At 42.1% G+C, this 25524-nt stretch overlaps 1 protein-coding gene across 5 annotated transcripts in view; it reads left to right on the top strand.

Moving 5' to 3' along the window:
* The window catches only part of ATF1 (activating transcription factor 1), a 59501-nt gene that overhangs the window by 24156 nt on the left and 9821 nt on the right, over window positions 1–25524 (top strand). For all 5 annotated transcript variants that reach the window (XM_023211139.3, XM_023211137.3, XM_023211140.2 and 2 more), the window contains 2 exons: window positions 9552–9652; window positions 23133–23263. In XM_023211139.3, coding sequence (XP_023066907.1) covers window positions 9552–9652; window positions 23133–23263 — 232 coding nt within the window. The remainder of the gene's footprint in view (window positions 1–9551; window positions 9653–23132; window positions 23264–25524) is intronic.

Genomic DNA, 25524 nt, shown 5'->3' on the forward strand with positions numbered 1-25524 from the left:
GACTGAGACTGGACCAGGACAACAGAGAACCTCCCTGTTGCTGCTGTCAAGTCAAGCAATAGCAATCTACCCCTGGGGGAGGGACAAGAGTATGGAGAGAGATTCTTTGGGGCAGAAGCACAGATGAAGCCTAAGGCTGAGTATATGGCAAGAACAATGAGAAAAACCCTCTGACATACCAGCCCCACCCTAAGCAGAAAGTCACGCTAGAGGAATTGGAAGCTGGTAGTACTCTTAAGGTAATTCAAACAACAACAAAATCCAAACCCAGCTCAATTGTTGAATAGATGACTCAACCCCTTCCCTACACCTACACACACACACCCCCTAGTGAAGAGGTGTACCCTCTTGTTTTCCCATTTCTGAAGATAAATACTATTTACTTTAGTCTGTACTGTCTTACCCATGATGTCTATCATTCAGGTAAAAATTACAAAATACATACCAAAAGCACACAAAAAAACAACTCACTGTCAAAAAACAAAGCAATAAACAGAACCAGACTCAGGATAATAACCCAGCTTGGAACTATCAGAGAGTGAATTTCAAATAACAATGGATAATATGTTAAAGGCTCTAGTGGGAAAGGTAGAAAACATGCATGGACAGCTGGGGAATTTCAGCAGAGGGTTGGAAACTATATAAAAAAGTCAAATGGAAATGTCAGAAATAAAAATGGTGTAGTGGCTCACGCCTGTAATCCCAGCACTTTAGGAGGCCGAGGCAGGCAGATTGCTTGAGCTCAAGAGTTCAAGACCAGCCTGGGCAACATGGCAAGCCTCTATTTCTACTAAAATTACAAAACAAAACAAAACAAGCAGGCATTGTGGTGCACACCATGTGGTCCCAGCTACTCAGGAGGCTGAAGTGGGAGGATTGTTTGAGCCCAGTGGGTAGAGGTTGCAGTGAGCCAACATCGCACAATTGCACTCCAGCCTAGGTGTCAGAGTGAGGCCTTGTCTAAAAAAAAAAAAAAGGTGACACAGGTGAAGTACGTGTTTGGGTTTATAGTAGACTTGACACAGCTAAGAAAAGAATCAGTGAACTTGAAGATAGGTCAGTAGAAATTACCCACAGTGAAAACAGAGAACAAAGGAAAGGACAGGGAGAAAAATAGAGCATCCAAGAACTGGAACGATGTCTCTTTAACGTGGGTGTAGTGTGATCAAAGTCATGTGACTAGATGGGATTACTGAAGGGTAAGTATTGTAGAGATGAGTCAATGGATCTGGGCTTCCTTAGCATTTGGAGTTTGGGGAGATTGAAGAGGGATTGTCAGTGAGGTAGGAGGAAAATCAAGAGTAACTCAAATCTTGGAAATCAGCATGAGTGATGGTCAGCTGTGTAAAATGTGGCTGCTAGGTCAAATAAGATGAGGAATAAAAATTAACTTTTATAGCCAATTTTTTTGTGTGTGTGTGAGATAGCGTCTCATTGTGTCACCCAGACTGGTGTGCAGTAGCGTGAACATAGCTCACTGCAGCCTTGACCTCCTGTGTTGAAGCAATTCTCCCACCTCAGCTCCCCAAGTAGCAGGGACCACAAGTGTGTACCATCACATCTGGCTAATTTTTTTGTATTTTTTTGTAGAGATGGGGTTTTGCAGTGTTGCCCAGGCTGGTCTCAAACTCCTAAGCTCAAATAATCCACCCACCTCAGCCTCCCAGAGTGCAGTGCTGGCATGCATGAGCCACTGCACTTGGCCCTTTTTTTTTTTTTTTTTTTTTGAAACCAAGTATTATTCTGTTGCCTAAGCTGGAGTGCAGTGGCATGATCATATTTCTTTAGCCTCAAACTCGTGCCCTCCAGTGATCCTCCTGCCTTTGCCTCCTGAGTAGCTGGAACTGATTCCTATTATTCACAGATTCTGTATTTGCAGATGTGTCTACTTGATAAAATTCTAACTCCAAAAACAATACTCATGGTACTTTTGCGGTTATTCATGGACATGTGCAAAGTGGCAAAAAATTTGAGTCATTCCCTATATTCCTAGCTGAAGTCAAACAAGGTGACGCTGTTTCTTCTTGCATCAGCTCTCACAGTATAAACAATTGGCCTCTTTGCAGTCTCGTTAGTATAACCACATTTTTTGCATTTTTCTCCTTTTTGTTGGTGATTTTGCTATTTAAAAATGACTCCCAGGTGTAGTACAAAGTGCTGTCTTGTGTTCTAAGTGCAAGAAGGTTGTGATGTGCATTATGGAGGAAATACATGTGTTAGATAAGTTTCATTCAGGCATGAGTTACAGTGCTATTGACTGTGATACGTAGTTCAGTGTTAATATATATTAAATGAGATCTTTTTTTTTTTGGAGACAGAGTCTCGCTCTGTTGCTCAGGCTGGAGTGCAGTGGTGCGATCTCAGCTCACTACCACTTCCACCTCCACCTCCTGGGTTCAAGCGGTTCGGGTAGCTGGGACTACAGGTGCGCGCTACCATGCCTGGCTAATTTTTGTAATTTTAGTAGAGACGGGGTTTCATCATGTTGGCCAGGCTGGTCTTGAACTGACTTCAGGTGATCCGCCCACCTCGGCCTCCCAAAGTGATTACAGGTGTGAGCCACTACGCCTGGCCTGTTTACTGTTTATTTTTAGTTGTTCTTGCTCTATTTTAGATTTTGGACTGATAATTTAGAATCTAGAATCTTTAGAATATAAGTGAACCAGTGAACAGAGAAGTAGTATGAAGTTCTGGCTGAGTGCAGTGGCTCACACCGGTAATTCTAGCACTTGCGGAGGCTGAGGTGGGTGGATCACATGAGGCCTGGAGTTGAAGACCAGCCTGGCCAACATGGTGAAAGCCCATGTGTACTAAAAATACAAAAATTTGTCGGGCGTGGTGGCGGGCGCCTGTCATCCCAGCCACTCGGGAGGCTGAATCGCTTGAACCCAGGGGGCAGAGGTTGCAGGGAGCTGAGATTGTGCCAAAGCCCTCCAGCCTGGTTGACAGAGTGAGACCCTACCCCCTCCCCCCCATAAAAAAGATTGGGGACCAGCTCCTCCCTTTCCTCCTTTGAAAGGTCTCTCAATATTTATATTATCAGGTTTGAGAGTGGGGCTGGGAAGAGAATCAGGACTTTGAGACCGTGAGTAAAGAGCACTTTGTGAGGTTAGGCGAACCGCAGTAATAAGCGATAGGAACTACTACTACTAGCTAAATCAAAATCTGGTGCCTCAGGCCGGGCGCGGTGGCTCAAGCCTATAATCCCAGCACTTTGGGAGGCCGAGACGGGCGGATCACAAGGTCAGGAGATCGAGACCATCCTGGCTAACATGATGAAACCCCGTCTCTACTAAAAATACAAAAAAAAACTAGCCGGGCGAGGTGGCGGGTTCCTGTAGTCCCAGCTACTCTGGAGGCTGAGGCAGGAGAATGGCGTAAACCCGGGAGGTGGAGCTTGCAGTGAGCTGAGATCCGGCCACTGCACTCTAGCCCGGGCGACAGAGCAAGACTCCGTCTCAAAAAAAAAAAAAAAAAAAAAATCTGGTGCCTCTTTTCCTTTTCAACCTGCCAGACCCACAGCTTGTATTAAATCACATGAATTGCCAGAAACCTTTGAGGAATGATGGCCCTTACCTTTTAGAGATATAAATTAATCCTGTCATATGTTCTCTCCATTAGCTGAGTGGCTTCAGTTGTTGAAAGGTGGGGAGACATTTTGTTAATGTTTTCCAAGTGTAATGGTAACTCTAGAGCTAGACTCTTAAGACTTGTGGGTTTTTTTTTTTTTTTTTTTTGAGACAGTTCTTACTCTGTCACCCTGGCTAGAATTGGGGTGTGGTGGTGCAATCGCAGCTCACCACAACCTCCACCTCCTGGGCTCAAGCAATCCTCCCAGCTTAGCCTCCCACATAGCTGTGACTATAGGCGTGCGTTGCCAAACCTGGCTAATTTTTGTATTTTTTTGTAGAGACTGCATTTTACCATGTTGCCCAGCCTGGTCTTGAACTCCTGGGCTCAAGGGATCTGCCTGCCTTGTCCTCCTAAAGTGCGGGGTTCAGGCTTGAGCCACCGCGCCCGGCCTCTTGTCTATTCTTATTCTTCAATTTCTGTATGCCCATACTGGGGTACTGTCAAAGAGGAACAGAGCTGGACATTTGTTGAAGGCAGCAAGACAGATTTTATCAGATTACTGCAGTATAGGAGAGAAACTCCAACATAAACTGAGCTCAGCTCCACTGAAACACAACAGATGGAAAGTTTTTTAAATATTGGGGTGTTCTAAAGGAAAAGTACATAAGATGTTTGGGGGAGGCAAGGAATTGTCACTATGATTAGCCATCTTGTTTGCTCATTGGCACTTGTCAAAGTTAGGCTCCTACTCTCCCACAGACTGGGAGACAGGGACCATATCTTTTCTTTCTTGGTTACTACATTTACAGGCCCAAAGAAAGACTTCTAGGTTTTAGAATATTTATATCTGACGGGACAGAGAAAGGATTAATAACGGCAAGTTTTCTAAAATGCTGTAAGAAAAGTTAGGACAGGGGCCTGTAGTCAAGTTTTTCTGGAACAAACAGTAAATTCTTTTGGTAGAATTGAACTTTCTCAGGCAGGCGTTTTAAGAGGGGTTCTGGGGTCATTCTAGGGACACATCCTTGGCCTGACAAAAGCCATTGGTCAAGAATTTGGTCAGTTAGTACGAGGGGAGTTGAATGGCGTTGTTTGTGCTACAAATGGAGTTTACAGTTCTCAGTGGCTGGATACATTTTATACAGAATTTCATGACCCTAGGCATTTTGAGGGATGATGAGACTGGAGTTTGTTTAATCTAGTCTTGGGAAGAGGAAAAGAACTTTCAGTGAAAGAAGAAAGGGAACAGGGAGGCTGGGTGCGGTGGCTCATGCCTGTAATCCTGGCACTTTGGGAGGCCAAGGCGGGTGGATCACCTGAGGTCAGGAGTTCGAGACCAGTCTGGCCAACATGGGGAAACCCCGTCTCTACTAAAAATACAAAGATTAGCCGGGCGCGGTGGCGCATGCCTGTAATCTCGGCTACTCTGGAGGCTGAGGTAGGAGAATCGCTTGAACCCAGGGGTGGAGGTTGCAGTGAGTCTAGATGGTGCCGCTTCACTTCAGCCTGGGAAGAAGTGAAACTCAGTCCCAAAGAACACAAGGGAACAGGGAAAGCAATATTCTTGGAGAATAAAAAGGGGTCGGGGGAACAGGGAAAGCAATATTCTTGGAGCCCAAAGTGAAGAAAGAGAACAGAGAAGGAGGTGGGAAGCTTACTTTCAGGGCCTGAGAAGTAGTCCAGGATTTTATTTTGTGATTTAAGTCCAAGAGGAATGGTATGGACCAGAGTAGTCCAGAGGAAGGCATGAGATCTCTCTTAACTGGAAATATTTGAGAAAGCTTTTTGGAAGAGGTATAACCTGAGATGAGCCTTGAGGGATGATGAGTAGACTTTTCTTAGTTTAGCATTTTATCATGGTATTTCCATGAAACCGCATCTGATTTCAACAGAAATAAATTATAATTTCATGATTCAATCATTTGCTCGAAATATTTTATTTTTCTTTCAAGATGCTGTCCAAAGTTGGTGTTTTACTCACTTTTTGACTCTTGGTTTCTTGGTTAGTTTTCAGCCACATCTCTTCAGAATAGCATGTGCTAAAGATTCTCCATGTTTTTGCACAGTCAGTTCATCTGCCTAAAATACCTTCCAGTCCCCTAACTCCTGCCCCTCCATACATAGCCCTCAGGTAATTGTTAATCATTGAAAACCCAGATGAAATAACACCCAGTCTTTGCTCCCACAGTTCAGTACTTCGTAATTTTCCTTTATTATAACTCCTATTCTGGTTGTTATAGTTAGTTTGTACTCTCAGTCCCTAGTTCAGCCTCTGGCCAATAGAAGGTACCTAATGTTTGGTTAATGATGCAATTAAATATAATCAGCTCTGAAATGTGTTTCCAGTGTTAAGAACTCAGCTATCTTACATGCGTAGGTACAATATATATTTTGTTAATTGAATTTGTATTTGTTCTGTTGTCATTAAGAGGATCTGCACTAGTGACAATTGTATCTCTTCCTGGAGAGCAAGTACAGGTTCAGGGGTCATCCAGACAGCTCAGTCTTCTGTAATTCACCCGCCGCATGTGCAAATGGTACAGAAATTTGAAGACTTAGTGGTCAAGAGTTGGGACTTTTAGACCCTGAGTCTTCAGATACATTGCCGTTGCTGTACCTACAATATTATAAACCAAGATAAAGTTGTCTTATAAATTAGACTGCAGACCAAATCAGGCAAATAGAAAAGTTTTAGAATTTCTGGTTTCATGTATGTAATACCTAGTGAAAATAGAAGACAATTTTAGGGAAAGTTATTGCTCATGATTTAAGGAAATGAAGGACATTTTTTAGAAAGGGAAAGCACCCTTTTATCCCAGGTACTTTCTATATGCTTTATGGAGTCAGTACTTACCTACTGTATACTTTATGGAGGTCAAATAAAAGAGTTCTCTTGTTGTAGAGGAAAGTTCTTATTTGTATTTATCTACCCTCATATTAATGCCTGACAAAAGTAGGAAAGAAGGAGCCACCCTAGATTCCTCTTCTTTCTACTTTTCCCCTTTTATCTTCTGATTTCTGTGAGTCCCAGAATACCTTTGGTCGTCTCTCATTTTTAGAAGCAGCTCTCCTAGAAGAAAAGCTGTATTTCTCATTTTCTTCTCCTGATTATGGCAATGTTGTCAAAACTGGAGCTGCATCTTTATGTGGTATTCACATGTGAAAGGAGGTGGCTGCATGGATATTTTAGTTTTTATATGAAAATTTTACTCTTATTTGCTGGTGCTGTTATTAAAGATAAATTATTTGATTTTAATTACAAGTAATTCCTTAGTTTTACAATTTATTTTCTTAAGTTCAATGGAAGACTTTGGAGTAAGCTTAGGGACAGACAGTGTAATTTTATGAGTTAGATTAGAAATGAAGTATTTTATGGCCAGGCACGGTGGCTCACACCTGTAATCTCAGCACTTTGGGAGCCCAAGGTGGGCAGATCACGAGATCAGGAGTTCAAGACCAGCCTGGCCAACATGATGAAACCCGTCTCTACTAAAAATACAAAAATGAGCCAGGTGTAGTGGCAGGTGTCTGTACAATCCCAGCTACTTGGGAGGCTGAGGCAGGAGAATCGCTTGAACCCGGGAGGCGGGAGTTGCAGTGAGCCGAGATCGTGCCATTACACTCCAGCCTGGGTGACAAGAGCAAGACTCTGTCTCAAAAAAAAAAAAAAGTATTTATGATGCTTGAGGAAAAGTGACAGATTTTTCTTATTTTAAATTACTGGTTATTATTTCTTAATTATTATTGGGTTGTGAGTAAATCTTTTCTATATAATGATATAGATTTAATGTGGAATATAAATGAGTAGTTATATACTAGAACTCATTTTTGAAGGAGATAACATATAAAAGAAGCATCTCTGGAAATTTGATGTCTAAATAGTTTAGGGGAAGGCTTTCTGTAGATAGTAACTAATGTGGAGAATTGATTTCTTATGTTCCTTCTAAAGGCCTGTTTGGGTTATTTTATTTTTAATAATTAAGGTGAAGTCGGCCAGGTGTGGTGGCTCGCACATGCAATCCCAGCACTTTGGGAGGCTGAGGCGGGCAGATCATGAGGGCAGGAGTTTGAGACCAGCCTGACCAACATGGTGAAACCCCATCTCTACTAAAAATACAAAAATTACCCGAGCATGGTGGCACGTGGCTGTAATCCCAGCTACTCAGGAGGCTGAGGCAGGAGAATCACTTGAATCCAGGAGGCAGAGGTTACAGTGAGCCAAGATCGTGCTACTACACTCCAGCCTGGGCGACAGAGCGAGACTCCATCTTAAAAAAAAAAAAAGAAATATTAAGATGAAGTCAGGTATCACAATCTGGGCAAATGTTGGAAAGTTTTAATACGCTTAAAAAATTGAGGCCAGACATGGTGACCCACACCTGTAATCCCAGCACTTTGGGAGGCCTGTTTGAGCCCAGGAGTTTGACACCAGCCGGGGTAACATAATGAGACCCTGTCAGAATAAAAAATAATGAATTAGCTGGGCATGGTGGTGTGCACCTGTAATCCTAGCTACTCAGGAGGCTCAGGCTGGAAGATTGCTTGAGCCCAGGAAGGTGAGGCTGCAGTGAGCTGTCATTGCACCACTGCAGTTCAGCCAGGGTGACAGAGCGAGACCCTGTCTCAAAAATAAAAAATTAAAAAATATTAAAAAAAAAACATTGAAAACAACTTTTCTCAGTTGTAAAATATTGCTATAACTTGGATATTGTATTGATGTAGTTTATAAAAATTAACATATTGTATGCATGCCAAGTGTTACATGTATTAACTTGTTTAATTGTGAGATGAGATAAAATTGAATCATACAGATTTTAAAATGGCATATATTTATACCTGCCATTGCCAGTGACCTCCACCTTGCTAAATCTAATGGTCTCTTCTCAGTCCTTATTTTATCTGACTTGTAAACAGCATTGGACATGGTTGATCATTCTTTTCTCCTCAGTATGCTGTCTTCACTAGTTTTCCAAGGACAGCTCAATCATTTGGTTCTCTTTCATCCTTACTGGTGACTCCATCTTAGTCTCATTTGCTGTTCCTCCTCTTCATCTGGTCTCTTAGTGTTCCTGAGGCTAGTCCTCAGTCTTCTATTTACCCCTGTGAGCTCATTCAGTCTCATGGCTTTAAGGACTCTAAAAAGCTAGACCTCTAGAATTTATGTATCTAGCCCAGACCTCTTTCCAGACCTGCAGGCTTTGTGTGTGTGTGTGTGTGTGTGTGTGTGTGTGTGTATATATATATATATATATTTTTTTTTTTTTTTTTGAGACGGAGTCTCGCTCTGTCGCCCAGGCTGGAGTGCAGTGGCCAGATCTCAGCTCACGGCAAGCCCCGCCTCCCGGGTTTATGCCATTCTCCTGCCTCAGCCTCCCAAGTAGCTGGGACTACAGGCGCCCGCCACCTCGCCCGGCTAGTTTTTTGTATTTTTTAGTAGAGACAGGGTTTCACCGTGTTAGCCAGGATGGTCTCGATCTCCTGACCTCGTGATCCGCCCGTCTCAGCCTCGCAAAGTGCTGGGATTACAGGCTTGAGCCACCGCGCCCGGCCTGTATATTTAATGGTCGTCTCAATGTCAGCAGTTGAATATTTAACAGGTTTTTTAAAACTTAGCATGTCAGGTAGATTAGTAATAAAACAACACTTTTAAGTAATGTGCATCAGTGTAGAAATAGGGTGGAGGATGAATCAGAGACTAGTCTTTTTAACTCCGGTAAAACAGTACTGCTTCATTTGGGGGATAGACTTTATTCTCAGCTCTGGGCCTGCTATATTTGATATTACTTTAATAGGTTGGGCTCCCGGAATAAACTTTCTCATTTTTCCTTTTCCTTTTGTTCCTTTTTTTTAGACCTTAGATTTAATGTACAAATGAATTTGAGTGGCAGGAGGCAGATCATTTTTTTCTAAAAGTAAAAATTCAGTTGTTTCTTTTCCCACCTGCATTGTTCATCATGTTAACGCCAGTTCTTTTTTAGGTATCATCTTTATCAGAAAGTGAGGAGTCCCAGGACTCATCCGACAGCATAGGCTCCTCACAGAAAGCCCACGGGATCCTAGCACGGCGCCCATCTTACAGGTGAGTACTCTCTTGTATGAAGCCCTGCATGTTATAATAGTACCAAATGAGTTCAAGTGGTGCTGTGCAAAGTACACTAAAGAAGTTAGCACATGTCAGTGTTAAGAATGAAATTGGGTGGCCCTCGCCTATAATCTCAGCCCTTTGGGAGGCCGAGGTAGGATTGCTTGAGCCCAGGACTTCAAGACCAGCCTGGGCAACATGGCAAGACCCTGTCTCTTCAAAAAATAACAAAACTTAGCTGTACATAGTGGCGGATGCCCGTAGTCCCATCTAGTTAGAGGCTAAGGCGGGAAGATGGCTTGAGCGCAGGAGTTTAAAGTTGATCTATGATCGTGTCACTGTGCTCCAGCCTGGGTGATAGAGCAAGACCCTATCTCCAAGAAAAAATGAAATTGGACCTTTGGCCGGACGCAGTGGCTTACGCCTGTAATCCCAGCACTTTGGGAGGCCAAGGCGGGCAGATCACCTGAGGTCAGGAGTTGGAGACCAGCCTGGCCAACATGGTGAAACCGTCTCTAATAAAAATAGAAAAATCAGCTGGGTGTGGTAGTGCACACTTGTAATCCCAGCTACTCGGGAGGCTGAAGCAGGAGAATCACTTGAACCTGGGAGGCAGAGGTTGCCGTGAGCCGAGATTGCGCCACTGCACTGCATGCAGCCTGGGCAACAGAACAAGACTCTGTCTCCAAAAAAAAAGAAAAAAAAGCAAATTGGGTCTTTATCTTATACCATTACACAAATCAGTGCCAAGTGGATACGAAACCTAAATGTTAAGACCTGAAACCGTAAAACTCCTACAGGAGAACATAGGTATAAGCTCTTCGACACTGACCTTGGCAATGATTTTTTGGATATCACACCAAAAGCTCAGGCTACAAAAACAAAAATAAATAAATGGGACTCATCAAACTAAAAAAAGCTTCTGTGTAGCAAAGGAAACAAGCAACAAAATGAAAAGGCAACTTACGAACTGGGAAAAAATTATTTGCAAACCACTTATCTGATAAGGGGTTAATACCCATAACTGAAGATAAAATTACAGAACCTGAGGATACAGCCCTGAGTAGATTACCTAGAATGGAACACAGAAAGACAAATAGAAGTTAAGATAGAAGATAGAATGAGAAGGTCCAGTATACAACATACATAGGATGAAAGGAGAGAAGAGGGAAGGGCACTTCCAGCTTCTAGTCTCTCTATGAGAGAAAATGACAATGACAATGACTGCAATTTCCAGGATATGAATTTCCCAGTGTAAGAAAGCAAGGTCCCAAACAAGATAAATTAATACAAACCTACATCTAGATGTATGTTGTGAAGTAAAACTGGAGAACACCAAGGATAAACATGAGATCTTAAAAGCTAAAAGCTTCCAAGAGAAAAGACCAGTTTTTAGAAAGGAATGACCAGTAAGCTGACAACAGATTTTTGAAGTACAGTATAAGACAGTGAACTAAAATCCTTATTTTTATTTTTAAATTATTACATGTTTTTTTGAGATGGAGGTCTCACCCTGTTGCCCAGGCTGGAGTGCAGTGGTGTGATCATGGCTTACTGCAGCCTCTACCTCCTGGGTTCAGCTCCTCAGCCTCCTGAGTACCTGGGACTATAAGCATATGCCATGATGCCCACACATGCCATGAAGCCCACCTAATTTTTTTAAATTTTTGGTAGAGATGGAGTCCCACTATGTTGACCAGGCTGGTCTCAAACTCTTGGGCTCAAACGATCCTCTCACCTCAGCCTCCCTAAGTGTTGGTATTATAGGCATGAGCCACTGTACTCAGGCTCCAATATTTAAATTCAAAGAGAAAGTAACTTTTGACCTGGAATTCTGTGCCTACCTGAACAATCCTTGAGGTCAGGAGTTTGAAATGAGCCTGGCCAACATGGTGAAACCCCATTTCTACTAAAAATACAGAAATTAGCTGGGCATGGTGGCACATGCCTGTAGTCCCAGCTACTTGGGAGGCTGAGGCACAAGAATTGCTTGAACCCAGGGGGCAGAGGCTGCAGTGAGCTAAGATCGTGCCACTGCACTCCAGCCTGAGTGACAGAGTGAGATTCCATCTCAAAAAAAAAAAAAAGGAAAAAAAGAAACTACTTAAGTGTATACTTCAGGAAGAAGAAAATGAAAGGAATATAAATATAAGAAAGAATGGTGAACAAAGACAATTCATTTCAGTTAGCATTGGCTTTTTAGAACAATAGTAATAATGATTAATTTGGGTAGTTTTATGGGTTTTTGTTAAGATGGAGTCTTGCTCTGTCACCCAGGCTGGAGTGCAGTGGAGTGATCTCAGCTCACTGCAAGCTCTGCCTCCCAGGTTCACGCCAATCTCCTGCTTCAGCCTCCTGAGTAGCTGGAACTACAGGCACCCACCACCACACCTGGCTAATTTTTTGTCGTTTTTAGTAGAGACAGGGTTTCACCGTGTTAGCCAGGATGGTCTCGATCTCCTCATCTCATGATCTGCCCACCTTTGCCTCCCAAAGTGCTGGGATTACAGGCGTGAGCCACCGCGCCCAGCCTGAACCTGAGATTTCTTTATTAGGTAGGGGTCTCTCAAGGAGGCTATAACATCTGAAAAGAAACTTCTCAAAGTTAAGCTTTCTGGATTGCCACAGATTATTAGCAAAGATCAAATATGAATTCACTCAAAAATCATCAAACGTGCAAGGACATAAACCAGGTAACTGAGAACTGGCAGAAACAATACAGTCAACTCAATAAATGCAGGGGAAAAAGGTATTTGATTAAATCCAGCACATCATACATTTCGACCAAAAATGAATAAAAATGGGCTTCCCTAGCATATGTAGACTTTTAGAACTTAACTGTGTATAGTATAGATCGTCATTGCCCAAATTCTAGACTGGTCACTACCTGGTGCACATGTGTAATTGGTATGAATAGCTTTGCAGAGACTTTGGAAACTGAACTGACATTGGAACCCACAGAAGGCTGATCAGAACTTGTGACCTGGACACAACCAGATTGATACCTTCTAAAACAAGAATATAGGCTAGGTCTGTCGCCCATGCCTGTAATCCCAGCACTTTGGGAGGCTGAGGTGGGAGGACTGTTTGAGTCCAGGAATTTAAGACCAATCTGTGTAACATAACGAGATCCCGTCTCTACAAAAAATACAAAAATTAGCTAGGTATGGTGGTGTGCACCTGTAGTCCCAGCTTCAGGAGGCTGAAGGCAGAGAATCACTTGAGCCCAGGAGGTTGATGCTTCAGTGAGCCATGATTATGCCATTCACTCCAACCTGAGTGACAAAGCGAGTCCCTGTCTCAAATATACATATGCACATGCAACAAGAATATAAAACATTTTTTATAGTATTTAAACAAGACCCAGAGTCTGATAGCATAATATTGAAAGTGTCCAAAATTACTTGGTATCAAAGAACAAGGAAAAACCTCAACTTGCACGGGAAAAGACTGTTGACAGAAGCCGACTCCTAGATGATACAGATGTTGGAATTATATGACAAAGACTTTAAAGAAGCTATTATTTAACTTTTCCAACAAGTAAGTTAATTTTCTTGAAGGGTATAAGCTCTCAGCCAAAAATAGAGGATGTAAAGAGAATAAAATAGAGATTTCAGAGCCAAGAAACACAGTAACAGAGATAAAACCTCACTGGATGGGTTCAATAGTAGAATGGAAGTGAGAGAAAAAACAGTCAACTTTGATGATTATTCAATGGATATTATCCAATCTGAACATAGAAAAGTGTGATTGGAAAATTGTCTAATTCTCAGGGACCTGTGAGACAATACCTAAAGATCTAAGATTTATGTCATTAGAGTCACAGAAAGAGAGGAAAAAAGTATAGTGCAGAAAAAATACTTGAAGAAATAATGGCTGAAAAATTACCAAATTTGGTGAAAGATGTAAACCTACAGGTTCAGAAATGTCAGCAAACTCTAAACAGGATAAACACAAATAAATCATTGCCCAGACTTACCATAATCAAACTGCTAAAAACTAAAGTTAAAGAAAAATCTTATGAGTAGCCAGTGAATAATGGCACATTACTTACAAGAGAACAATGTGAATAACTACAGAGTGCTCATCAGAAACTATGGAGGCGAGAAGAAAATGGAACAGCATTTTTAAAGTGCTAAAAGAAAAAAGAAGTATCTCCTGGGTTTTGGCACCCAAAATGAAAATAAAAAAAAGATCAACCCAAAATTCTGTGTCTACTGAAAACATCCTTCAGACTTGGAGGCCAAATAAATATTCTCATGGAGGAAAACTAAGGGAAATCATTGCCAGCAGACCTGCTATAAAACAACTGCTAAGAAAATTCTTAAGAGAAAGAAACTTGAAGGTAAGGAATGAAGAAACAGCATCTGGGCAAATATAATGGACGGTTCCTCTCCTATTGAATTCCTTAAAATAGGGGTCCCCAAGCCCCAGGCCGTGGACTGGTACCTGTCTTTGGCCTGTTAGGAACTGGGTTGCACAGCAGGAGGTGAGCAGCAGGTGAGCAAGCCTTAGCACCCAAGCTCTGCCTCCTGTCAAATCAGTGGCAGCATTAGATTCTCATAGGAATGAACCGTGTTGTGAACTGCACATGCGAGGGATCTAGGTTGCATGCTCTTCATGAGAATCTAATATCTGGTGATCTGAAGTGGAACAGTTTCATCTTGAAACCATCCCCCGACTTCCCTATCCATGGAAAAATTGTCTTCCATGAAACCGGTTCCTGGTGCCAAAAGGGTTGGGATGTAATCCCAGCTACTTGGGGGGCTAAGGCAGTAGAATCGCTTGAACCCAGGAGGTGGAGGTTGCAGTGAGCTGAGATCGTACCATTGCACTCCAGCCTGGGTGACAGGGCGAGACTCTGTCTCAATCAATCAATCAATTTGACGGCTGAAAACAAATTTTGAAATTCTGATGGGGTTTTTAATATATGCAGAGGCAATATATAAAACATCTACAACATAGAGAGGGAAATGTAAACAGATTTAATATGGCGGTAAGGTTTCTGCATTCCACCTGAAGTGGTAAAATACCGATTCTGTGTAGACTGTGAAAAGCTAGGTATCTGTATACCCCTAGAACAACTACTAAAAAAAACTACGCAAAAAGATTTAGTCAGATACACAGTAGATTAAATTTTGAAAAGTCTTCAAATAATCCAAAATAATGCAGGTGCAGGAACACAGAAGAATTTTAAAAACAGAATAAACAGAAAGCAAATAATAAAGTGGAAGATCAGCCAATACTGAAGATGGCCTACACTCACCAAATAAAAGGCAATTGTGAAATTATAGATCAATATCCTTCATGAATATATACACAAAAAATACTCCACAAAATATTAGCAAACTAAATCCAACAATGTATAAAAGGCATTATATGCCATGACCAAACAGGATTTATGCCTGAAATGCAAAATTGGTTTAGTAATTGAAAATCAATTAATGTCATACATCACATTAATAGAATCAAAACAAAAAACATATGATCATCTCAAGACACAGAAAGAACATTTGACAAAAATCCAGTACCCTTTCATGATAAAACTGCTCAACAAACAAATAGAAGGCTGCTTCCTCAACCTGATAAAGAGTATCTACAAAAAACCCACAACTAATGTCCTAATAAGAAAATAATGTGGAGATCCCCTCTCACCACTTCTAAACATTGCACTCAGGGAATTAGTCAGTAAATTAAATAAAAGGCATCCTGATTGGAAAGGACTAAATAAAACACTTTGTACATGACATTATCTTATATATACAAAATCCTAAAGAATCTATTAAAATAGAACTAATCAACAAGTTCCAGCAAGGTTGTAGGATATAAGATCAATATAACAAAAATCAACTGTATTTCCTTATATTAGCAATGACTAATCAAAAAATGAAACTTAAAAACAATTCTATTTACAATAACAAAGTATAAAAGGTTTAAAATTAAATTTATAAATTTAAATTATACTTAGATATGAATTTAACAAAAGAAACAGAACACATATACTGGAGGCCAGGCTCAGTGGCTCATGCCTGTAATCCCAACACTTTGGGAGGCCGAGGCAGGCAGTCACCTGAGGTCAGGAGTTTGAGACCAGCCTGGCCAACATGGTGAAACCCCATCTCTTCTAAAAATACAAACATTAGCCAGGCCTGGTGACTGGCACGCACCTGTAGTTCCAGCTACTCAGGATGCTGAGGCGGGATAATCCCTTGAACCTGGGAGGCAGAGGTTACAGTGAGCTGAGATCGCACCATTGCACTCCAGACTGGGTGACAAGAGCAAAACTCCGTCTCAAAAAAAAAGAATACATATACTGGAAACTATAAAACCTTATTGAAAGAAATTTTAAAGGATCTAAGTAAGGCCGGGAGCAGTGGCTCACACCTGTAATTCCAGCACTTTGGGAGGTCAAGGCGGGCAGATCATGAGGTCAGGAGTATGGGACCAGCCTGGCCAATATGGTGAAACCCTATCTCTACTAAAACTACAAAAATTAGCTGGGCGTGGTGGCCCGTGCCTGTAGTCCCCACTACTCAGGAGGCTGAGGCAGAAGATTCGCTTGAACCCAGGAGGCAGAGGTTGCATTGAGCTGAGATCGCGCCACTGTACTCCAGCCTGGGCATCAGAGCAGGGAGACTCTGTCTTAAAAAAAAAGATCTAAATAAGTGAAAAGACATCTCATATTAATTGATCAGAATACTAAATATTAAGACAACCCCATTAAAAAATGAGCAAGGGGGCTGGGCATGGTGACTCATGCATGTAATCCCAGCACTTTAGGAGGCCGAGGTGGGTGGATCACCTGAGGTTAGGAGTTCGAGACCAGCATGGTCAACATGGTGAAACCCCGTCTCTACTAAAAATAAAAATAAAAACATTAGCCAGGCATAGTGGTGGGCACTTGTAATGCCAGCTACTAGGGAGGCTGAGGCAGGAGAATCACTTGAACCAGGAAGCAGAGGTTGTAGTGAGCCGAGATCGTACCACTGTGCTCCAGCTTGGGCCACATCAAAAAAAGAGAAAAAAAGCAAGGGATTTGAATAAAAATTTATCCAAAGAAGATAAACAAATGACTAATAAAGCTATGAAAAAATGTTCAACATCATTTATCATTAAGGGAATTGCAAATCAAAATTGTGAAATACTGCTTCAAACCCACTAGGATGACTCAAATAGAAAAAAAAGATCAATAATAAGTGTTGGTGATGATATGGAGAAATTAAAACTCATACGCTGCTGGTAAGAATGTAAAAAAAAAAATAGTACAGTTGCTATGGAAAACTGTCTGGCAGTTCTTCAGAATACTAAATACTGAGTTACCGTATGACCCACTGCTTCCTATGCTAGTTATATCCCCAAGAGAAATGAAAACATACATTTATATGAAAACTTGTACATGAATGTTTATAGCAGCATTGTTTATAATAGCCAAAACATGGAAACAACCCAAATGTCCACTAAGTGATGAATGGATAAACAAAATGTAGTGTATTCATAAAATTGAATATTTTTACTTAGCAATTAAAAAAGCAATGAAGTACTAATACATGCTACAACATGGATAAACCTTGAAAATATTAAACTAAGTAAAATAAGTCATTTGCAAGAGATTGCATATTGTATGATTCCATTTATATGAAATGTCCAAAATAGACAAATTTATAGAAACAAAGTAGGCAAGTGGTTGCTTAGAGCTTGGGAGAGGAAAGAGAAGAATGAATTGACTGCTAATGGGTACCAAGTTTCTTTTAGGGGAACAAAAGTTCTAAGATTATAGTGGTGGTTGCACAACCCTGTTAATATACTAAAAACACTGAATTGTATGCTTAAGTGAGTTAATTGTATGGTATGTGAATTATATCTCGGAGCCATTTTTCTTTAAAAAGACAAAGATTATTAGAATGGATATAAAAAATGACTCACTTCAAAAATGATCTAGCTAGTCTAAAGTAAAAAGATGGTTAAAGACATACCATGAAAACACTAATGAAAAAAACTAACATGGCTATATTATTGTCATATAAAATAGACTTCAGAATAAGGAAAATCTGCAGAGATAAAGACGGATATTACATAATGATGAGTTCACCAAGAAGACATAATCCAAATGTGTATGCATGTAACAAAAGAGCTTTATAATATATTTATGAAAAACTAGTAGGGCAGGGCCCAGTGGCTCACACCTGTGATCTCAGCCCTTCCAGAGAGCAAGGAGGGAGGATTGCATGAGCCCAGGAGTTCAAGACCAGCCAGGGCAACATAGTGAGACCCTGTCTCTTCACAAAATTAAAGTTAGCCAGACGTGGTGGTGTGTGTCTCTGGTCCCAGCTGCACAGGATTTGGAGGCTGCAACGAGCTATGATTGAGCCACTACACTCTAGCATGGGTGACAGCAAGACCCTCTCTCTAAGAAGAAACTAACAGAACTGAAAAGAGAAACAAACAGGTCCACAGTTACAGTTGATGACTTCAATAAACCTGTCTCAGGATTCACTAGAACTTGTAGTCAGGGCCAGGCGTGGTGGCTCACGCCTGTAATCCCAGCACTTTGGGAGGCCGAGGTGGGCGGATCACGAGGTCAGGAGATCGAGACCATCCTGGCTAACACGGTGAAACCCCATCTCTACTAAAAATACAAAAAAAAAAATTAGCTGGGCATGGTGGTGGGCACCTGTAGTCCCAGCTACTCGGGAGGCTGAGGCAGGAGAATGGTGTGAACCTGGGAGGCGGAGCTTGCAGTGAGCCGAGATCGCACCACTGCACTCCAACCTGGGTGAGAGCAAGACTCCGTCTCAAAAAAAGAACTTGTAGTCAGAAAATCAGCAAGATTATTGAAGAACCTAATGCCAGATAATATCAGAAGCCAACAAGATTTTTTTTTTTTTTTTTTTTTTTTCCCTGAGATGGAGTCTCACTCTGTCACTCAGGCTGGAGTGCAGTATCGTGATCTCAGCTCACTGCACCCTCCGCCTTCAAGCAATTCTCCTGCCTCAGCCTCCAAAGTAGCTGGGACTACAGGCACCCGCCACCGTGCCCGGCTAATTTTTTGTATTTTTAGTAGAGATGGGGTTTCACCGTGGTCTCGATCTCCTGACCTTGTGATCCGCCCGCCTCGGCCTCCCAAAGTGCTGGGATTACAGGCGTGAGCTTTGCCTAATTGACATTTTTATAACACTTGACCCAGCAGCTGTAGAGTGGAGAAAAATCCACCAAGAAATACCACATTCTGGGTCATAACAAATCTTAACAAATTTAAAAGAACAGAAATCATGCACAGAATATTCTGTGATCATACTGGAATTAGAGTAGAATAATAGGTACAGGAAGGCCAGGCACAGTGGCTCATGCCTGTAATCCCAGCACTGTGGGAGGCCAAGGTGGCCAGATTGCTTGAGCCCAAGAGTTTGAGAACAGCCTGGGCAACATAGGGAGACCTTATCTCTACAAAAAAATTACAAAACATTAGCCAGGTGTGGTGGTGCACACCTATAGTCCCAGCCACTCGGGAGGCTGAGGTGGGAAGATCACTTGAGTTTAGGAGATCAAGGCTGCAGTGAGCTGTGATCATGCCACTGTACTCCAGCCTAGGTGACAGAGTGAGACCCTGTCTCAAAAAAAAGAAAAAAAAAAATCCTTTTGTGATTCTTAACCCACTGTGACCAAATGGTTCTTAAGTAGGGAATGTCTACGGAGTAAGTCTCCTTATTAATATTTTCAAGCGTGAATTAGTTATTTCCAATGTGGTTCTTACAGACATTTGCAGGATTACCATGTTTTCCTTTCTGATGAACACTCCCATCTTTACACTGAATTTGGAGTTTTCAGGTCTTGCTCTTAAACATAGTCAGATATAAAAAGAAACACTGAGAAGCAGACTAGGTGGCCAATTATTTGCTTTACAGTGTTGAGAAAAAAAATAAAGCCGGGCACAGTGACTCACACCTGTAATCCCAGCACTTCGGGAGGCCCAGGTGGGCAGATCACCTGAGGTCAGGAGTTCAAGACCAGCCTGACCAAAATGGTGAAACACTATCTTCACCAAAAACACAAAAATTAGCCGGGTGTGGTGGTGCGCGCCTGTAATATAGGAGGCTGAGGCAGGAGACTTGCTTGAAATTAGGAGGCAGAGGTTGCAGTGAGCTAAGATTGCACCGCTGCACTCCAGCCTGGGCAACAAAAATGAAACTCTGTCTCAAAGAAAAAAAAAAAGAAAAAAGAAAAAATAACTGCCAGTAGTTGTTTTTTCCTAAATCATTTAGCATTTACCAACTGTCCAGACCAAAGGTTATTTTCAGGTAGGAAAGTTCTGATTTCAGCTTCTCCATTGGCCCATGCTCAGCACAATATATCCTATTCCAAGTACTCATTGAAGAACTTGTTTACTTGGCTGTCACTGACACCAAATGGGCTCGTAGACCCAAAATGCCATAAGGATAACAGTCATCAGCAAGATGCTGAAAATGGTTCCCATCAACACCAGGTTTTGCCTGCGCAGCACCACATAGGGCCGGCTTCGCTCCAGCAGATCCATGGCGCTCAGGGCCTCTTCCTGCCCCACCAGGAGGCTGCACAGGCCAAGGCACAGCCATGGCAACACCAGATGCAGCATCTTCCCCTGTACTTTTCTTTATACTCAGAAAGTGTTTCATAATTTAAAATGGAAAAATAAATGGGCGCAGCATTCCACAGTCTCATGATAGACTGGCTGTAGGACCATGCAGGCATTGGACAGAGGTGGACTTGTGGAAAAAAAGACCATGCAGGCAGTTTGTTAAATGAATCTGGAGCTCTACTCCAGACCTACTTACTCAATCATGGCCACCAAATGGGAATCTAGATTCAACAGACCTCTCCAGAATGATTCTGTTACATAGGCAGGTTTAGGAAGCACTGGACTATTCTACAGAAATGCCTAAAACAGAGTCCTATAGGACTGACACCTCCATTGTGCTTCCTGTGGAACTTCTCTTAATATAGTCTACAGTTGTATTAGCTCTTGGTGGGACAACAGTCCACACAAAGAAGACCAAACTGGAGAAGGATCTTCAACATGTTACAGAAGAACACGTGAAAAAACGGAAAGTATTTGGCCTAGAATAAGGAAGACTTGTAGCAGTTATCAAATATTGCAAAGTAGGGCACAGATATAGAATTGGGATTAGGCTTAAATTTCTTGCTATGATTCATGCCTGTAGTCCCAACACTTTAGGAGGCCTAGGTGGGAGAATCACTTGAACCCAGGAGTTCAAGAACAGCCTGGGCAAAATAGGCCCCATCTCTACTAAAAAAAAAAAAAAAAAAAAAAAATTTAGCCAGGTATGATGGCATGTACCTATAATCCCACCTGCTTGGGAGGCTGAGGCAGGAGGATCGCTTGAGTCTGAGAAGTCAAGGTGGGGTGAGCCATGATCATGCCACTGTACTCCAGCCTGGGCAACAGAGTGAGGCTGTCTCAAAAGAAAAGAAAAAAAATAATAAATAAATTTATTTAGTTTCACTGGATGGAACTAGCTTTGGACCCAAAAAAGGAAAGGTTCTAACTATTCAATAATAGAATGGTTTACTTTTTGGAAATAGTGGGTGCCATTTTTCTGGAATCTACTTCTGGTTGTCAGGAATGTTAGGGAATTCCTCCATGAGCTGGGAAGTTGGCATAGATAAAAGAGCCCTTTTCATTCTAAGGGCTTTCTTTTTCCTTTGTGATTCCTTTTTTGTTGTTGTTTTCACATAACTATTTCAGTTTTCTCATTTTTCTACAGTGAACATAGAATTCTTAAGCATTTCTTTTTTCTGTCTTTTTTTCAGAAGCAAACAATGCATATTGCCTACTCTTTCCTCTACCCCCAATTGTCTTCTTTTTTTTTGAGACAGAGTCTCACTTTGTCACCCAGGCTGGAGTGCAGTGGCACAAATTCCACTCATTGTAGCCTCCACCTCCCGGGTTAAAGCAATTCTCCTGCCTCAGCCTCCCAAGTAGCTGGAATTACAGGCGTGAGCAACTATGCCCAGCTAATTTTTGCATTTTTAGTACAGATGGGGTTTTACCATGTCGGCCAGGCTGGTCTTGAACTCCGGACCTCAGGTGATCTGCCTGCCTTGGCCTCCCACAGTGCTGGGATTAGAGGCATCAGCCACTTCGCCCATCCCCAATTGTCTTGAAAGACCTTTCTTTTTATCAAGGAATACTTTTTCCATCCCTTATTCCTGTCATCAGTGCCATTTCACCGAGTCTGAGGGATATCCATGGGATCATATTTACCTCTCGTTGTTAAAATAAGCAATTTTATTCATCATTCATACTCTGCATTTTATAGTAGTTTTTCTTACGTACTTTGTTTGGAGAACTGTTTTACAGGTTTTTATTTTTTGTTTTTGTTTCTTTTGAGACAGAGTCTCACTCTGTCACCCAGGCTGGAGTACGGTGGCACCATCTTGGCTCACTGCAACCTCCACCTTCCAGGTTCAAGCAGTTCTCCTACCTCAGCCCCTCCAAGTAGCTGGGATTACAGTCACACACCACAATGTCCAGCTAATTTTTGTATTTTTGGTAGGGATGGGGTATCACCATGTTGACCAGGCTGGTCTCCAAACTCCTGATCTCAAGTGATCTGCCCACCTCAGCCTCCCAAAGTGCTGGGATTACAGGTGGGAGCCACCATGCCTGGCCCTCTTTACTCTTTAATATGTAATCAGCCTGGAGCACGTCATTATAATAATATGTGCTAAATAAAAGGATTCTTTGGAATAATAGTTTAAATGTCTGGTAGATTATTGTAACCTTTTATTTTTTTGAGACGAACTCTCACTCTGTCGCCCAGGCTGGAGTGCAGTAGTACGACCTTGGCTCACTGCAACCTCTGTCTCCTGAATTCAAGCAATCCTCCTGCCTCAGTCTCCCAAGTAGCTGGGATTACAGGTGCCCGCCACCACGCCCAGTTTATTTTTGTATTATTAGTAGAGACAGGGTTTCACCATATTGGCCAGCCTGGTCTCGAGCTCCTGACCTTGTGATCTGCTGGTCTTGGCCTCCCAAAGTGATGGGATTACAGGCATGAGCCACCACTCCTGGCCGATTATTGTAACTTTTACCTGAGATGTAAAAGTTTTAGAAATTTCTTTTTGTGGCCGGGCATGGTGGCACATGCCTGTAATCCCAGCACTTTGGGAGGAGGAGATGAGTGGATCACTTGAGGCCAGGAGTTCAAGACCAGCCTGGCCAACATGGTGAAACCTCGTGTCTACTGAAAATACAAAAATTAGCTGGGTGTGGTGGCTTACGCTTTTGGTCCCAGCTACTTGGGAGGCTGGGGCACAAGAATCTCTTAAGCCAGGGAAGCAGAGGTTGCAGTGAGCTGTGGTGGCACCACTGTACTCCAGCCTGGGTGACAGAGCAAGATCTTGTCCCAAAAAAAAAATTTTTTATTTTTGTGAAGTCATTCACATTACCAATGTTTAATAGAGTTCTGTTTTTTTACAGAAAAATTTTGAAAGACTTATCTTCTGAAGATACACGGGGCAGAAAAGGAGACGGAGAAAATTCTGGAGTTTCTGCTGTCACTTCTATGTCTGTTCCAACTCCCATCTATCAGACTAGCAGCGGACAGTACAGTATGTATAGGAATCAATTTCCACATTATAAACACACAAAACCTGACTTTTCTGTAGAAAGACATGGTGTTAGAAAAACTGTCATACTTTGATAGTGATGATTATTAAGGATGTTTTCAGCCAGGAATAATGCAAAGTACCGTTTCGCATTATTTCATTTACTCCTTACAACAACTTTGTGACATAGGCAGTTATCAATGTATGAGGGAACTGAGACCTACATCATTAGATACTGTTTTGTTTTGAGACAGAGCCTCGCTCTTGTCGCCCAGGCTGGATGCAGTGGCACGATCTTGGCTCACTGCAACCTCCGCCTCCTGGGTTCAAGTGATTCTCCTGCCTCAGCCTCCGGAGTAGCTGGGATTACAGGCGTGTGCCACCATGCCCGGCTAATTTTTGTATTTTTAGTAGAGAGGGGGTTTCACCATATTGGCTAGACTGGTCTCGAACTTCTGACCTCAGGTGATCCACCCACCTTGGCCTCCCAAAGTGCTGGGATTACAGGCATGAGCCACTGTGCCCAGCCTTATTTTGTTCATTCTTATATCTATGTAGTTCCATACATAATTGCTGTATATTAGTATAATTCTTTTCAGAACATTCCTGGCTTTTGTTTTTTTTTTTTTTTGAGATGGAGTTTCGCTCTGTTGCCCAAGTTAGAGTGCAGTGCCATGATCTCGGCTCACTGCAACCTCCACCTCCCTGGTTCAAGTGATTTTCCTTCCTCAGCCTCCCAAGTAGCTGGGATTATAGGCGTGCACCACTTTGCTTGGCTAATTTTTGCATTTTTAGTAGAGATGGGGTTTCACCATGTTGGCCAGGTTGGTCTCGAACTCTCCTGACCTGAAGTGATTCACCCACCTCGGCCTCCCAAAGTGCTGGGATTACAGGCGTGAGCCACCACGCCCGGCCCCTGCCTATTCGTTAAAAATATTTATTGTTTGATTTAAATACAGTAAAATTCACTCTTTGGGGAGTTTTAAGTCTATGAGTTTTGACAAACGTGTAGAATAGTATAATACTACCAATCAAGATTGAGTTCTATCACCCTAAGGAATTTACTTGTGCTGCCTATTTGTTGTCTCCCACTCCACTCCTAACATTAATCTTTAAGTTTCATTCAGTCTTGCCACAAAGTATATGTCCCATCTGACTACCTCTTGCCATCTCCAACCACCACCAGCTCAGTTTAGGCTGCCATCTGAATTACTGGAGTAGGCATCCAGTTGGTCATCTTGCTTCCCTTCTTGCCCTAATAATCAGTTTTCCATAGTGTGGCCAAAGTGATTTATTTAAGATGTCAACTAGATCACATCGTTCCTGCTCAAAGTCCTCTAGTGACATTTTATCACACTTAGAATAAAATCCAGATTTTACAAGGCATTACATTTAGGATCTGCCTACCACTCTGACCTCATCTCCTGCCACTTGATGGCATTCCGACCGCCCCAGACTTCCTAACTGAACCTCAGACACACGAGCTTGTTTCTGCTTCAGCATCTCTGGAGTTGTCGTTGCTCATGCCTGGCATGTGCTTCCCCCAGATCCTTACATGGCTTGCATCCTACACCCCTGCTCTGCTTAAGTGTCACTTCCACAAAGAGACCACTCTTTTTCAAACTTGTGGCTCCTCCCTTTAGTTTTCCTTAATCTCCTATATTTTTCTTTATAGCATTCACATATAATTAAGTTAGGACACATTAGTTTAATTATAGACTGTATGTATGTAAGTATAGATTAGCTTATTTATGATCTGTTTTCCCTACTAGAATATAGCATCCTTAAGGGAAAGAACCTTATTTGTTTCATTCACAACTACATCCTTGACATATAGGACCCGGCATATAGTAGGCTTTCAGTTAAGTTTGTTATGAATAAATTAATTTAGAATATATGTATAGGATATCTTTTAAGAAACTGGGGGCCAGGCCCGGTGGTTCATGCCTGTAATCTCAGTACGTTAAGAGGCTGAGGCTGGAGGGATTGCTTGGAGCCACATTCAGGACCAGCCTTGGCAACATAGCAAGACTGCGTCTCTACAGAAAAGTGAGAAAAAAAAAAGAGCCAGGCATCATGATATGTGACTAGTCCCATCTACTGAGGAAGCTGAGATGGGATCTCTTGAGCCTGGGAGGTGGAAGTTACTGTGAGCCCTGATCATACCACTGCACTCCAACCTGGGCAACAGAGCAAGACCAATCTCAGAAAAAGAAAGAAAAAGAAACTGGGAGCAATGGTTGCAAGGAAAGAAGCTTGGGAGC

Source organism: Piliocolobus tephrosceles, chromosome 10 (genome assembly GCF_002776525.5).
Source record: "Piliocolobus tephrosceles isolate RC106 chromosome 10, ASM277652v3, whole genome shotgun sequence".
NCBI classification, from domain to species: Eukaryota; Metazoa; Chordata; class Mammalia; order Primates; family Cercopithecidae; genus Piliocolobus; species Piliocolobus tephrosceles.